The sequence below is a fragment of the Tamandua tetradactyla genome, chromosome 14, assembly GCF_023851605.1.
Source record: "Tamandua tetradactyla isolate mTamTet1 chromosome 14, mTamTet1.pri, whole genome shotgun sequence".
Lineage (NCBI taxonomy): Eukaryota > Metazoa > Chordata > Mammalia > Pilosa > Myrmecophagidae > Tamandua > Tamandua tetradactyla.
Genome location: NC_135340.1, coordinates 21321825 through 21336549, shown reverse-complemented (window position 1 = coordinate 21336549; position 14725 = coordinate 21321825). Strand labels below are relative to the sequence as shown.

The window sequence follows — 14725 nt, the reverse complement described above, 5'->3', positions numbered from 1 at the left end:
GCTTCCTAAGAGTAGAGAGTCTCTTCAACTAAGCACATCATGTTTATTAATCATTAATTACTAAATGACTTATTTGATAAAAATTACAAAAAAGAAGTAAAATCCCTAAATACAGGATTTTAAAATATCCTAGCTCATCAACATTCTTACTAATTACATTTATAATCATGGGGATCATCAAATAAGTCCTAAAAGTTTAAAGATATCACTGGTTGAAAAGATCTGCTCATTGATTCATTTGGGCTTTTTCCCCAATCATTCAATTACAATAAAAAATCATTAATCACCAATGAGTGTGTTGTTCTTGACTCTTGGCTGCCAGTCAGATGAGAATCTAAACTTGAAACTTGTAGTTTTCTCAAAATAGTTTACTCAACTGGATTCATTCTCTTTTCTGAAAACTAAGTTCCACTGCTTCATGTAGACCAGTGTTGTCAAGCTTGAGCATGCATCAGAATCAGCTAGAAGGCTTGTTAAAACATGAATGGCTGGACCGACCCCTCAGAGTTTGTGATTCTGAGGATCTGAAGTGGCCCAAGGAATTGGCATTTCTGGTAAGTTACCAGATGCTGCCACTGCTACTTGGCCTCGGGCTCACACATTCTGAGGAACATCATTTTAGGTAGCTGACAAAGAGAAGACAGTGGCCACCTCATGAACTTAAAATACTAAATTAGAGAAAGTGCAAAACAAAGCAAGAGCCACATGAAAAAGCGTAGGAAGCGCTCACAACAAGGAACTGAGCTGTCTACTGGATGCTATTTAAACTAGAAGAGCTCATCTGTCTTTGTTTAATCTTCCTTCTCTCTCAGTGTGTTTTCTCACTCCAGCTAGCAGGTACATGTAAACGCAGTGCATACTCTCTTTAGCATATTTGCCATATATACAGCGTATGCAATATATATTGCTAAACGGTTCATCAATTTAGAAGGTGAAGTTATGTTTGCCTTTAAATTACTTCATCGTTTCTTTCTTTAGTATAACAGATCACCTAAAGTCCCACCACTTTGTCCATATTAACCTCTAATGATGTTCAATTAACCTGCTGAGTAAACTTATTTAAGGGCTGCTATGAGTAGCGCTTCTCATTTTGGCTGCTAGGATTCCTAGAGACAAACTGCTTTGGAGTTTCTCAGTTAACTTTACTTGTTTTCTGCATTTTTTTTTATCATATACTAGGTTTTTGACATTTTTTAATATTCTTTTACTCCTTATCTCTCTTTTCCATATTTGGTTCTTACATTTATTTAATGTAACAGTACTTAGTATAACTGTAGTTGTTTTTTTGTAAACTTAGTTACATTTTTCTTGTGTGTGAAGTAGATGGCATTGTTATTTAATGTCAAGTATGTGTTTATACAATTTATATGTATTCTATTAATACTGTGACTATATATATATATTTAACATATAATGAAGAATAAAGTGCTGCTATTAGAAATCTTCCCTTCAATGGTGTAAAACGGAAGCCAATATCAACAATGATGTTGCACCTCATTTGGCTCAGTACCGTGAGAGCTTTAAATAGTAGAAAAGTTAATAGAGGAAGTCAGGAGGGCAAAACCAGATCAACCAAAAACCTTAATCCTCGAATTGCAATTTGCACAGGCTTCCACCTATCTGCACTGTATTTGCTACCATCCGTATTTGGGTTGGCCACTGCCAGTTTATCTTATTTCCTTAAGGGAAGGGGCAGTGACTTGCTCCTTTGGGAGCCTCCATGCCTGGCATAGCACCCAGCACTTAGAAGGTGCTGCACACACATCTTAGGTCAGAGAGTCAAGGATGAGGCTGTCTTATTTTTCTGCCTTACTTAGGTTACTTAACCTAAGTTTCTGTTTAAAAGTACTTTTCTCTTTAGAAGTAAAGCAAAAATAATTATAATGATCATTTCTTCCTATAAAGATATATTTAACATTTCTCTATGCATAGTTTTTCACAGAAATAATGTAAACCACTGATACTGATTCTAAGAAATGTTGCCAGAAAACCCATGGATTTTATTTAGTATGTATTGTGGTTATTAAAAAATATGTATATTTTAATGGTTGTCATAGAAACCTGTTGACGTAGAGGAATGCTATTTTATCAATTATATCTCCAAAGTATAAAAAAGTACTGAAAAAGTTGTTGGCCATGTAAAATTCCCAATTTCCCTCTCCTTTTTTAAGAGTGGAGTTTTTTCCCAAATGTGCATATAGGATAAATTATCAACCTGGAATGTAGACAAAGCACTTTGGATATTTAAAGTAAAAAATACAGAATTGTGATGATCCAAAATGCAGATATTGAATGTTAACAGTTACTGCTTTTGCAGTATCAAACCACCACGACCAGCAGGATTGACTCTATTAAGATGAGAAACAGGTATCATCTTGGTACTTATATACTGCATACATTCTGGATACATGGAAAAACTATGGCAAATGACCTTTATGAAGTTTTCACCTAGCATTCTTCAGTGTCTGCTAGTGTTGAAAATGCGTGCAGACTCAATGAAGCCTGTTAGGGCACTTTGGAAATGTTACCTGAAGTGGCCTGTGCTAACTCCACAGTCAGCTTTTAATGTCATTCACTGCAAATTTTCATTTGACTAAGAAACATTGGAGCTTTTTGTTGGCTTGGAGAAATGCAATATTTACTCTAGTCAACTCCAAAGATGAGTTCTTCAAGATGCAGTTCTATGGCATGGAAATACAACTCTGTTCATTTTTCTTACCCTTTACTTTTAGCAAATGAACAACAAGAAGACAAAAACAAAAAAACCCAAGACCTTCAATGTTACTATTCACAGGACTCACTTTGTCTAATTTCAATTAGCCATAAAATTATATTGAGCCAAGAATTGGCAGGAATTAAGGGGGCTTAATAGTTTGACCTGCCCAACATTTGACTAGAGAAGCAAATTGAAGGGTGTGGGGGTGTGTGGGGGAGAGTGGGGTGGGGTGGGCTGTGGTGGGGACAGTGAGCTCACCTGAGTGTTTGTGTTCGTGAGTATGTGTATTGAGAGAATGTGCGTGCACACACATGAGCATATTTGTGTGTGCCTGGTGGTGCTGGAGGGAGCAGTTAGCAAAATTGGAGGAGGAGATAGAAAGAATGTCTGCTTCTTTAGTAGGCCCTCAAGTTCTATCTTTGAATGTCTAGGGATTTCTCCTCATTCAATGCTGAACTAATGAATAGCATCAGAAAAGAAATTTGTCAGGCCTGGTACTTATATCAGGAGTTATGTAGGAAAATAGTAATGAACCCTAGGAAAATAAATAAGGGTGACTTCAGGAAACATAACTGAAAATGCTGCACTGGTATAAATTGAATAATAAAATTCCTAGTCATATTTTGCCATGAATAGAGGTTTGGGAATTTATCATTCACCTTATTTAAAATTCAGAAGTATTAAAGGTACAGAGTTCTTTCATTACAGAAATAATAGAATTCCAGCTATTACTGAGTTGGGGTCATTTCAGTGGCTTCAGCATGCGTTATATCGATAAGCGGAACATCTGCATGAAATGTCCACCTGCTGATCTACTACCCCTGCTCCAAGCACATTTCAATGAACCGCACTTAATCATTCTAAGACTTCTTCTAATGAAGCCTTATCTGGATTAACATTTTAAGCACAAATACTTTTAGGCATTAAAACTCTCTCACTAAATGAAATTGCATTGTCTTGTTTACCCTTGTTGATTAATAAGCAATCTGTTAACTGTTAGAACAGTCCAATTGTGGCAGTAGAAGGAGATTAGTAATTCAGTGATGTTTGTGGATATAATCATCATTTCTCCTGAAGGCTTTGAATTAGAATATCACTTACACACTATCCGTAGGCAAAGAAAGGATATAATATTTTTAGACATGTGTACCCACTAGTTTGCTTGAATCATTCAGCTTAGGTCACTGCAGCAATACAAATGCTTCTAGGGGCAAAATGCTATTTTGATGCATGCATATCCTTCTTAAATAGTGTGAATGTCTATTAAAAGAAACATAGCAAGCAACAAATAGTGCAGCAATAATCCAGTATCTTAATTTCCGTTTTCAGAACATTATTGCTTTGTTAACCAAGCTTCGGAAAAGAAATATTGCTTATCTTTTTTTTGCTTCCAGATGATAGATTTCACATATCAAATTTCTTTGCAATCTTATATAACTTATTCCCAGCCAGTAGAAAGCTAAACTTTTTCAGCTCCAAAGATTCTAGGAGTACATTTGCAAAAATCCATTTCCTTTTGGAGGACTTTTCTGTATTTTGTTTTTCCTATAACCTTAAATAAAATCATGTCAGTTTGTTTGACATTCATATGATCTAAATTATTTCATTAGGTTAAAAACTGTTAATTACCTAAGTATCAAGGTGAGCCTGTATGTTTCTTAGGGAGAATCAGTGAAACGTAGTAGAGGAATGGGATGCGGCTAAATTCTTTAGCCTTAGGTGGGTTTCTATAGGGGGCCTCCAATCTCAGAGACCCCAAGATCTTTTTTCTTGTCCTGTTGTTTGAGCTGAGTCTATCACTATAATTTGAAATTAAGGTGGAAGGGAATTCATGTTTTAGGTAACTGTGCCCTATAAATGCTCAAAGATAGGCCCCTCTTTCTGTTGCAGTCCCTCTGCTGTGAAATCAGGCAGCGACGTCGTGGAGTGGCCTCCGTTCTGCGGTTGTGCCAGCATCTTCTGGGTGACCGGGAGACGTGCAATCTAAACGCAGACCACCAGCCCATGCAGCTGATCATTGTAAATCTTGAAAGAAGGTGGGAAGCCATTGTCATGCAAGCTGTCCAGTGGCAAACACGGCTACAAAAGAAGTTGGGAAAAGAGTCTGTGAGTGATTTCTTTTTTTCCAAGTGAAATTGTCTCGTATTTTTCCCAGAATGAAAAATATCTCTCAGGGTTTAGAAAATGTGTTCATCTTACAAGTGGTTTTGCTAACCAAAGGGGTAGCTATCTACAGTCTTTAAATGAAACGCCATTTGTCAAAACACAGAGATTTATTTGCCTTATTAATAAGATGAATTTTAGTGTATCTCATTGTCTTTGTTTAAAAAATCACACAGAGACTTTGCTTAATTTTACCAAACTAAGTCATTAATTCTTTCAATCATTCCTTCACCAAAGATATTCATCAATCATACAATACCTATGAATATTTTGCTAGAAGGTAGCTTATGGTCTCAGAGCATATGGAGCAATATGTATGCTCTGCAGAAAATACCATGAAATATATTGTTTACCTTCCCATTACACGATATGAATTAATGCTGTATATTTATACAATGATCCCCTATTGCTTTGCCTGGAGCCCAATCTGACATATCACGTTGCTTAGAACTAGTATTAAAGGTGAGGAGTGAGGTGATCCCTTTGAAAAATGTTCCAAATTGACTATAAGTTCTAGCTGTTGCTAAATGAAAGAAATATATGTGACTAGAGGTTTTTAATTTTTTTATTTCAGGAATTTATTTTATCTAATATTACTATAACTATAGCTGCCTATAGTTTTTAAACCATTTTTTAGTTGTAAAATATAATATATATAAATACAAAGAAAAGAAAGAAAAAAAGCAATAATTTTCAAAGCACGCTTCAACAAGCAACCACAGAATAGTTCCCAGAGTTTGTCATGGGCTACCATTTCCTCAACTCAGATTTTTCCTTCTAGCACTCCAAAACACTGGTGGCTTTATCAGTCATGATAATGGAATCATGTAGTATCTGTCCTTTTGTGCCTGACTTATTTCACTCAGCATTATGTCCTCAGGGTTCATCCATGTTATCATATGTTTTGGGACATCATTTTGTCTAAATGCTGCATAATATTCCATCATATGTACATATCACATTTTGTTTATCCGCTCGTCTGTTGATGGGCACCTGGATTCTTTCCATCTTTGGAAATTGTGAATAGTGCTGCTATGAACATCAGAGGTTGTTTTATTTTAGTATAGAATGCGTGCTTGTCCAGAAAACCTTCGTGTCTTTCTGAGAAAGAATTTATCAATAAAAAGTTTGCAATCCCCCAAATGACCTTGAGCTCACTGTCTATTGTTGAAGGTCCAAACTTTCAAGTTTGACTTAAATAAATGAAATACATACCTACATACATACATATATGAAATGTAAACTATTTCCTTATATATCTATATTGTCAACTCTATGTCTTAGGAAAGTTCAGGATTCAAAATTTAAAAATCAAATGTAAAAATCTTGCAACTGAGAAACAGTCTCATCCTATGAATTCTAACTTTAATAAAGCACTAATATTTTCTGTCTGATGTGATTGGCATTGGATCTGGGAATAGAAGGGACAATGAATAAGTGAGACTGTTTGTTCTTCTCATACCTGTAGCTATGTTGAATCTAGGGGTGATTTCATTTCTAATAGTTCTGTTTAATTGTTTGCAGCTGAAATTGTAAATTTTTTAAGACTTTGAAGCTTTTGTCCGTGATCAGAGTCGATATAATTGGATGTATTTTTTTTGAAATGACCTGTTGTTGAAATGATCTGTTGTGAAGCTGTTTAACTATTTAGCTGAATATTCTACCCCCCCCCCCTTTTTTTAGAGCACTTGGAAGGACAGAGGAGGGCTTTTCTTTCTTTCTTTCTTTCTTTCCTGTGGTTTGAAGTCACTTTGTGTGGTAGTGGCTATAATATGACTTACACAAAAATCAACAGCAGCTGGAGAAGTTCTCATGTTTTAGAAGCATTCAGACTTCTTTGGAGGAGACAAAACTGGGATTTACCTGAAATTAGATGATCAGGGATGTTGGACTAGATCTCTGCAGACTAGATGTAGACATTTTTATCCTACTTCTGTGGTCAAATCCAGCTTTGCTTTGAGATACCCTTGCTGCTGCTTACAAACTCAAGCTACTATACTGAGGCAGATATAAACTGCAGATAGAGAAAAGTCTCCACTTTTCTTTAAGTTGTTTGCTGAGTGTGTAGCTTTTTGAGAAATTAAGGAAGCAAATAAAGTCTCCTGTGCTAAACAGTGTTGGAAATCACTATTAGAAAAAGGATAGAAGAGCAGGGAGTGACATTAATAGCAGCAAATGCAACAAGCACAGGGTTTATCACAGGAATAGAAGTATTTCACTACTCCTGAGATCTTTTGGCTGGGTAAAGAGACCTATTTGCTTTGATGGGTGGACTAATATTTCACCAAGGTGACAGGCTGCCTTTGCAAAGAATAAGAAGCCTCTAGTTTATCTTTCTTCTTTATCCTGTCCCTAAGCCCATCCCTTGCTTATACAGGGACTTTGTTGATTTACTGTTTTAGCCCCAGGGTTTGGAAGAATAGTTGGCACATAATAGGTGTTCAATAAGTATTTACTAAATGAAGGAGTACATGCTTTCATTGAACAAATATTGTTTCAATCTGGCATTTGATTTTGGGGTACTCTATCTTCTGAGTTTTCATATTCTGACAAAATGTCTTTGAGTGTCATATGTTTCTTTAAGAATATGTCAGTTTCATAAGACCACCAAGAAGATGCCCTTTAACCTTTCTTCTTGTTTAGTAAGGACAGCATTTTCAAGATATACGTTGTGCTTTAAAGTACCATGTGACATACTCTACTTCACTGAAAAGTCATTTCTGAAGAAAGTTCTGTATGAAGTATTGGATAAAGTGGTTCTAAAAACACATGATTTTGATACTTAGAATGAAAGGCTCTGATTCTCTAATACGATTTTCATTATTCGTCACCTTGGAAATAACTTGTACAAGAAATGTCACCTGAAGTCTAGTCATCCATCCAATCCTCTACATCGTTCAGTTTACATCTGTTTGTGTGATGATTTGCTAATTGTTGGTGCTTTCCACTTGTCTGGAGCGCCAAGAGCGCAGTCACACAGCTAGTTACTGCTCACCATGAAATTCACAAAATCCCACCTAGTATCTAGGACTTCATATATTCTCCAGAGTATTTGTGGAATGAGTGAATGTTTTCTAAGTGCTGCTCTGTGGTAATCACTGTTAGAGGTTCAGATGTGAATAAAAATCCTCCTCTTCCCCAAAAATCATCGTTAGAAAGATAAGACAAATATAAATATAATCATAGTACTAGGTAATATGCAGATGTAATTACTGTCTTCATGCTTACAATTAGCAGTACAAAGACATGGGAAATCCATAATATTCAGAGAATTCAGATAAGTGTATAAATATCAGTTAAACAATCTTCTTTCTATAAAAGCTCTGTTATACCTAACAAGGTAAATAATGAATATATTTATCTCTTTTTAAATATTTCAAGAAAGCAAGAGATTGTGCATTAAATTCCAAGAGACAAAACAGAAAGTTGAAAAGGATTTTTCCCCTTATCATCAAGATTTGAAATTGTATTATTAACTTGAAATTATGCTTTGTTCTTCTTAGATTTAGATTTTTTGCCTAGACTTATTTCTGTTTCCTTTGTGTTATCTATAAGATTGCTCCTCTGTCTATAATTTTTAAGATTTAATTCTAATTTTCATTTGAATCATATATTTTTGCTTTATTTCTAGTCTCTTGCCTTCTTTCTTTGAGGCAAAGGAGTTTGAACTTTGTTCCTTTGACTTTTTTCTCTATTTCAATTACCACATCATTGCTGACATTACCAAGTACCCATATTAACTTAAACTATCCCATCTGCCAAAATAGGATTCTGCATTTATGATTTAATTATTATATAGAACCAGGATTTTTCTTATTTTTTAGCAGCTTAATATCACTTCCTATAATACATGGAAATTAAAATTTATGAAACAATCCATGGTAATGATAAGAATCCCTAATAATAATGTCTAAATCAACTCAGAACAGCGTGTCTTAAACTTTGTGAGAAGTTTGTTCCAGCGTGTCTTAAACTTTGTGAGAAGAGATAACTCTGTGGCGAAAGCCATGGAACTTCTACTTCTAAAAATACATAGGCAGACTTCCACTACCAGTGGATCAGACATACCCTCCCACCTGAAACAACTAAAAAACTGGACAAAATATAAGAAACCACAGTTTTTAAGACATTGAAATCAGGCAATGAAGAGATAGGAAACAAATGAAATGATCCTTATGATTACCCAGTTTTCTGCCTGGAGAAAATTTCCAAGGCAGGGAAATCCATTCAGAGTCTGGCAGTCTCTCTGAGTTGGGGAGACAGCTCAGAGGGTCTGAGGAGGCTTGAGCTGCCTCGGGGAGGAGTTCCAAAGAGAAGAGAGCTGCAGAGAGGGAGAGAGCTCCAAAGATATGCAGAGAGACCATTTCAAGCTTCAGATGAAAGAACCACCAGAAGAGATTAGATGAAATGATCCCTAGCACTCGTACAGGTCTGGGAATAGTAAAATGAATCCAACTTCTAAAGATGAGGGAATATCTTAAAAACATCCAGAGAGAAATAAAAGAATTATCATCTTAACAGTAAGAATCATAGCAGACTACTAGTCAGAAACCTTACAAGTCAGACGGCAGTGGAGAAACATCTTTAAAATATTGGAAGAAAATAACCTAACCCAGAATACTATACACTGAGAAAATATCAATTGAAAAGGAAGACAAAAGTAAAGAGTTTTTCAGACATCAAACCTGAATAAAAATCGTCACCAGCACGCTTGCACTTTAAGAAATATCAAGGGAATTCCTTCAGTAAAAAGGAAAATGATAGCAGGTGGAAACACAGATCTACATAAAGGAATGAAGAGTATTGCAAATGGTAAGTGTGTGGGTAAATATGAAAGGATTTTTAATTGCTATTTAAATATCTTTAAGTTTTAAAGACACAATACATTAAAAGTAAAAGAAGTGAAATATATATCAAGCTAACATTAATCAAAAGAGCTCTGAAGCAGCTATATTAATATAAAGGTAGATTTCAGAGCAAAGAATATTTTACAAGGTATAAAAAGAGCTATTTCTTAATGATAAAGCTGCCAATTAATCAAGATGACATACTAAATGGTTATACACTAATAGCTGAGTTTCCAAATACATGAAGCAAAAACTGATAGAACTACAAGGAGACAAGACAAATATATAATCATACACAAAATTCTGATGCACTTTTCTCAATTATTGATAGGACACAGACAGAAATTCAGAAAGAATATAAAAGACTTGATCAAATCTATCAACACTTGACCTGACTACCATTTAAACACTCTATCCAGCAATGTGTTCTTTTCAGGTGCCCACAGAACCTTCATCACCAATGACTCTCTTTGGGCCATAAAACAAGTTTCATACTTAGAAGTATTTAAATTACATTAATCTATGACTATTGCAGAATTAGTTTAGAAACAAACATCGGAGGCATAGCATATACAAAATTAAATAGCCCACTTCTAAACAAATCACAAATCAAAGAAGAAATGAATGTGATAAATAGAAAGTATTCTGGACTGAGTAGAAATGCAAACAAAAATATCAAAATTTGTGAGCTAGTTCTAAAACAATGATATTAGCTTCTACTTTATGAAACTATAAAAAGAAGAGCCTAAAGCCAAAGTAAAAAGAAGAAAGGCTATCTAAAAGTTTAGAGCATAAATCAGTGAAATAGTAAACAGAAAAAATAGATAAAATCAATAAAATGAAAACCTAGGGTTTTGAGATAAATGAAATTAATAAACCTCTAGTTAGACTGATCAGGAAAAAAAGAAAGAAGAAACAAATTACCAATGTCAGGAATAAGAGACAAACATCACTTCAGATTGTACAGATATTAAAAGAATAGAAATGGAATACTATGAATAATTTTATGCCATTAAATTCAACTATTGATAAGTGGAGAGATTCCTTGAAAAGTATAAACTACCAACATTCAGCCAAGGGAAAAAACAACCTCAAATCTATTAAAAAAATGAATCATTTGAAAACCTGACCATAAAAAACACTTCAGGCTCAAATGGCTTTACAGGTGAATTCTTCCATTTCAGGAAGAAATAATACTCATTTCATGTGAATATTATTATTAATAATAGTCATTTACAATGCCTTCCAGAAAACTGAAAAGGAAGAAATCTTTCCAAGTCATTCTCTGAACCAGGATTATCCTGATACCAGGATCAGACAAAGACATTACAAGAAAAGAAAACTGTAGGCCGATATCCCTCCTTCATATAGATATAAAGGTTCTTAACAAAATTTAATACAATCAGATCAACAATATATAAAGTAGAAAATATATCATGACTATGTCAAGTTTATCCCAGAAATGTAGAGTTGGTTTAACGCTTAAAAAAATCTAATAATGTTATTAATATTAATAGACTGATAAAGAAAACCCTATGATTATTTCAATAAATGTAGAAAAAGCATTTGTTAAAATCCAAATTCTTGATTAAAAAAATCTCAGAAACCTAAGAATAAATTAGAACTTCCTCAGTCTGAAAAAGGACATTTAAAAATAACCTACAGCTAACATCATACTTAATGGTAAAAGATTGAATGCTTTCTCCTAAGATAAAGGAACAAGGCAAGGACATATACTTTCATTACTTGTATTTAACATTGTATGGTGGTTCTAGCCAATGCAATAAAGCAAGAAAAAGAAATTAAAATAATTCAGATTGGAAATTATAAAGTAAAACTACTTTATTCACAGATGTCACAATCATCTATATAGAAAATGCTACAGAATCTACAAAAAAAAGATCATATAACTTGTAAGAGAAAGAAGCAAAGCTACAGGATCCAAGATCAATATACAAATACTAGTTGTATTGCTATGGACTATAAATGACAATCAAATATTGAAATTAAAAAAATAAATACCCTTTACAACAGCATAAAAATGTGAAATGCTTTGGGACATAGCTAACAATAGATATAGAATACTTGTATACTGAAAATTACAAAATATTGCTGAGAAGAATTATATAATAACTAAATGAATGAAGGACTATAAACATGTTCATGGGTCAGAAGACATAATATTGTTAAGATATTAATTCTCCCCCAAGTCATCTACAGATTCAGTGTCATCTCAACGAAAATCTGTGTGTTTTTATGCTAGAAATTTATAAGCCAATTACAAAAGTCATATGGAAGTACCAAGACCTAGAATAGCTAAACAATTTTGTAAAAGGTAAACAAAGTTGGAGGGCTTATGCTACCTGATTTCAAGACTAATAAAGCTATAGTAGTCAAGAGAGTGTGGATGGCATTGGAATACAAGGTAGACAAATAGATTAATGGGGCAGAATAGAAATTTCAGAAATGCAGCTACACATATGAGGTCAATTGATTTTTGAAAGTTCTGAGGGGAATTCAATGGATAAGAGAAATTATTTTCAATCGATTATTCTGGGACAATTGAAGAATTATATGCAAAAATATAAAATTGATCTATATATTAAATCACATACAAAATGAAGTCAAAATGGATCATAGACCTAAAAGTAAAACATGAAAACTATAAAATTCTAGAGAAAAATCATAGGGTAAAACCTTGTAACTTCTGATTAGAGAAAAATATCTTAGTTATAACATAATGCATAATAGAAAAAAATTGATAAATTTGACTTCATCAAATTAAGAACTTCTCATTGAAAGACACTACTCAGAAAATGAAAAAGCAGGCCACAGTTATTGAGAAAATATTTTCCAATCACATATGTGATAAAGGGCTTATATGGAGAATATATCAAGAACTCTCAAAATCAATAATAAGACAACAAGCCAACCAATAAATATAGGTAGAAAATTTTAATAAACACTTCAATAAAGAAGATATATGATTGGCAAAAGAGTATGTGAAAAGATGTTCAACACAATGAGTCATGAGGAAACACAAATTTAAACTACTGTGAGATACCATTGCACACCTTTAGAAGAGTTAAGGTTAAAAATGACCATATTTCAAGTGTCAGTGAAGATATGGAAATGGAACTGTCATATACTGCTGATGGGAATGTAAAGTGGTATAACCACTTGGATAACAGATAGTTTCTTAAAAAAAGTGAACAAAGACCTATGAACCAGCTAATGCACTCCTTGCATTTACCCACAGAAACCCCAAAGCATGTGCTCATATAAAGACTTGTCGGTGGCTGTTCATGGCAGCTTTATATGGTAACAAACTCTAAACAACCCAAAAGTCTATTGATAGGCAAATGGATAAGCGAACCTATTGCATGATCTATCCATGCAACAGCAATAGCAACAACTAGCACTTGCATAGCACTTAATATGTGTTAAGCTCTATTCTAAGTGCTTTACACATGCCTAAGGACTTAAGGTTCATAAGAACCATACAGTATCTGTATTATTATTATCCTGTCAGTTTTATAGATGAAAAAATTAAGACACAGAAGGTTTCAGCAACCTGTCCGATGTAATCCAATCAGTTTGTTTACTGATCTTGGATTTGATCCCACACATCCTGGACAAGTTCTGAATCAATATCCTAAACTGCCTCTCTAAGATGAAGCCTTGTTTAATGATAAGAATGCTGCATGTACAACTGCCTCATTCTTCTTTTTAATAAAATAATTTTAGAAAATATAAATTGAGGCAATTGATATCGAAATTAGGTGAGCCTACTTTTCCAATACAATTTAGGAAATTATGGCTCAAATTAACCATATCTCAATGACCCAGCAAATCAACAATATTTTATAAGAACTGTAAAAAAAAAAAGAAAAACTGACATTTTTCTCTTTTAAAATATTAGCGAAAAATAGAGACGAGAGGATTTGGGCTGTTGTGAATTGATTGCCCACTGATAGCTCATTGATGAGCTAAACATTTCTTCTAAATACTTGGGGTTTTTTCTGTAATTCACACATGCTTCACAAAAACACATGACCTTCATAGAATTTTTAAGAAACCAATCCAATTTTCCAGTTGTGTGGGTGTGTATATATATATATATATATATATATATATATATATATATATATATATATATATATATTTATGTATATGTATGTACCACAAATCAGATTTCACTTTCAAATGTCATCTCAATAAACCTCTCTATGTTGAACAGGTTCAGTGTAGTAAAGGCAGGTTCCCTCAGGGGAATTCCAAATTTGTTAGCAAAAGAAGGCATCATACAGTGTGAGGAAATGTGTTTCTCAGTTTAATCTATGTTAGTTATGTTCATTCATTTGATTGGTCCAGCGAAGAATCCCCTAAAGAGCCAAGTGGTGTATTATAAGTGTGTCTATCACCGGGAAAATGGTTCCTATTGTGTTATTTACTCGCATTATTGAACATGTATTATATCGAGGGCACTGTGCTACCAGTTTACATATGTTTCATTTAATCTTCATAACCCCTGCAGATGCGGAAACGAAATTTTTGAAAGATTAAGTAAGTTGTCCAACATCATACAGTTAGTAGGTGGGGGGACCAAGATTTGAACCAGGTATATCTGACTCTGGCGCTTTGAGCTCTTAGGTCTCAAAGGGTGTACTTGTGTAATTACTTGTGCCCCTCCTCACCGAGGCTTCTTTGGTTGCCTATCATACCCTGTGTTAATGGTTTCTATTCTTATTATTCTTTTTTATTGGAAGCTACCTGAAATTTCTTTTTGATGTGAATAGAAGAAGAATCTTATAAACAAATAATAGCACAGTAGTTGTTGTTAATATACTATTTTCGATTAGTTGTTCAGTCCTCAGAATTTTGCACGATGTGTTAAAGACCTGAAGACTGAAATTAACTGGATTTTGTTAGAGCAAACAATTTGCAAGTAAATCTCCAATGCTTCCCTCTATTCTCATTCATTGATTGCTGTGTAAGG

General features: G+C 34.0%; 1 protein-coding gene across 11 annotated transcripts in view; it reads left to right on the top strand.

Annotated features, from left to right (window-relative positions):
* The window catches only part of AKAP6 (A-kinase anchoring protein 6), a 661506-nt gene that overhangs the window by 612657 nt on the left and 34124 nt on the right, over positions 1-14725 (top strand). For all 11 annotated transcript variants that reach the window (XR_013162220.1, XM_077126982.1, XM_077126983.1 and 8 more), the window contains one exon: positions 4607-4822. Coding sequence is in view for 10 of the 11 variants with exons in the window: in XM_077126982.1 (XP_076983097.1) it covers positions 4607-4822 (216 nt within the window). In the remaining variant the exon portion in view is untranslated. The remainder of the gene's footprint in view (positions 1-4606; positions 4823-14725) is intronic.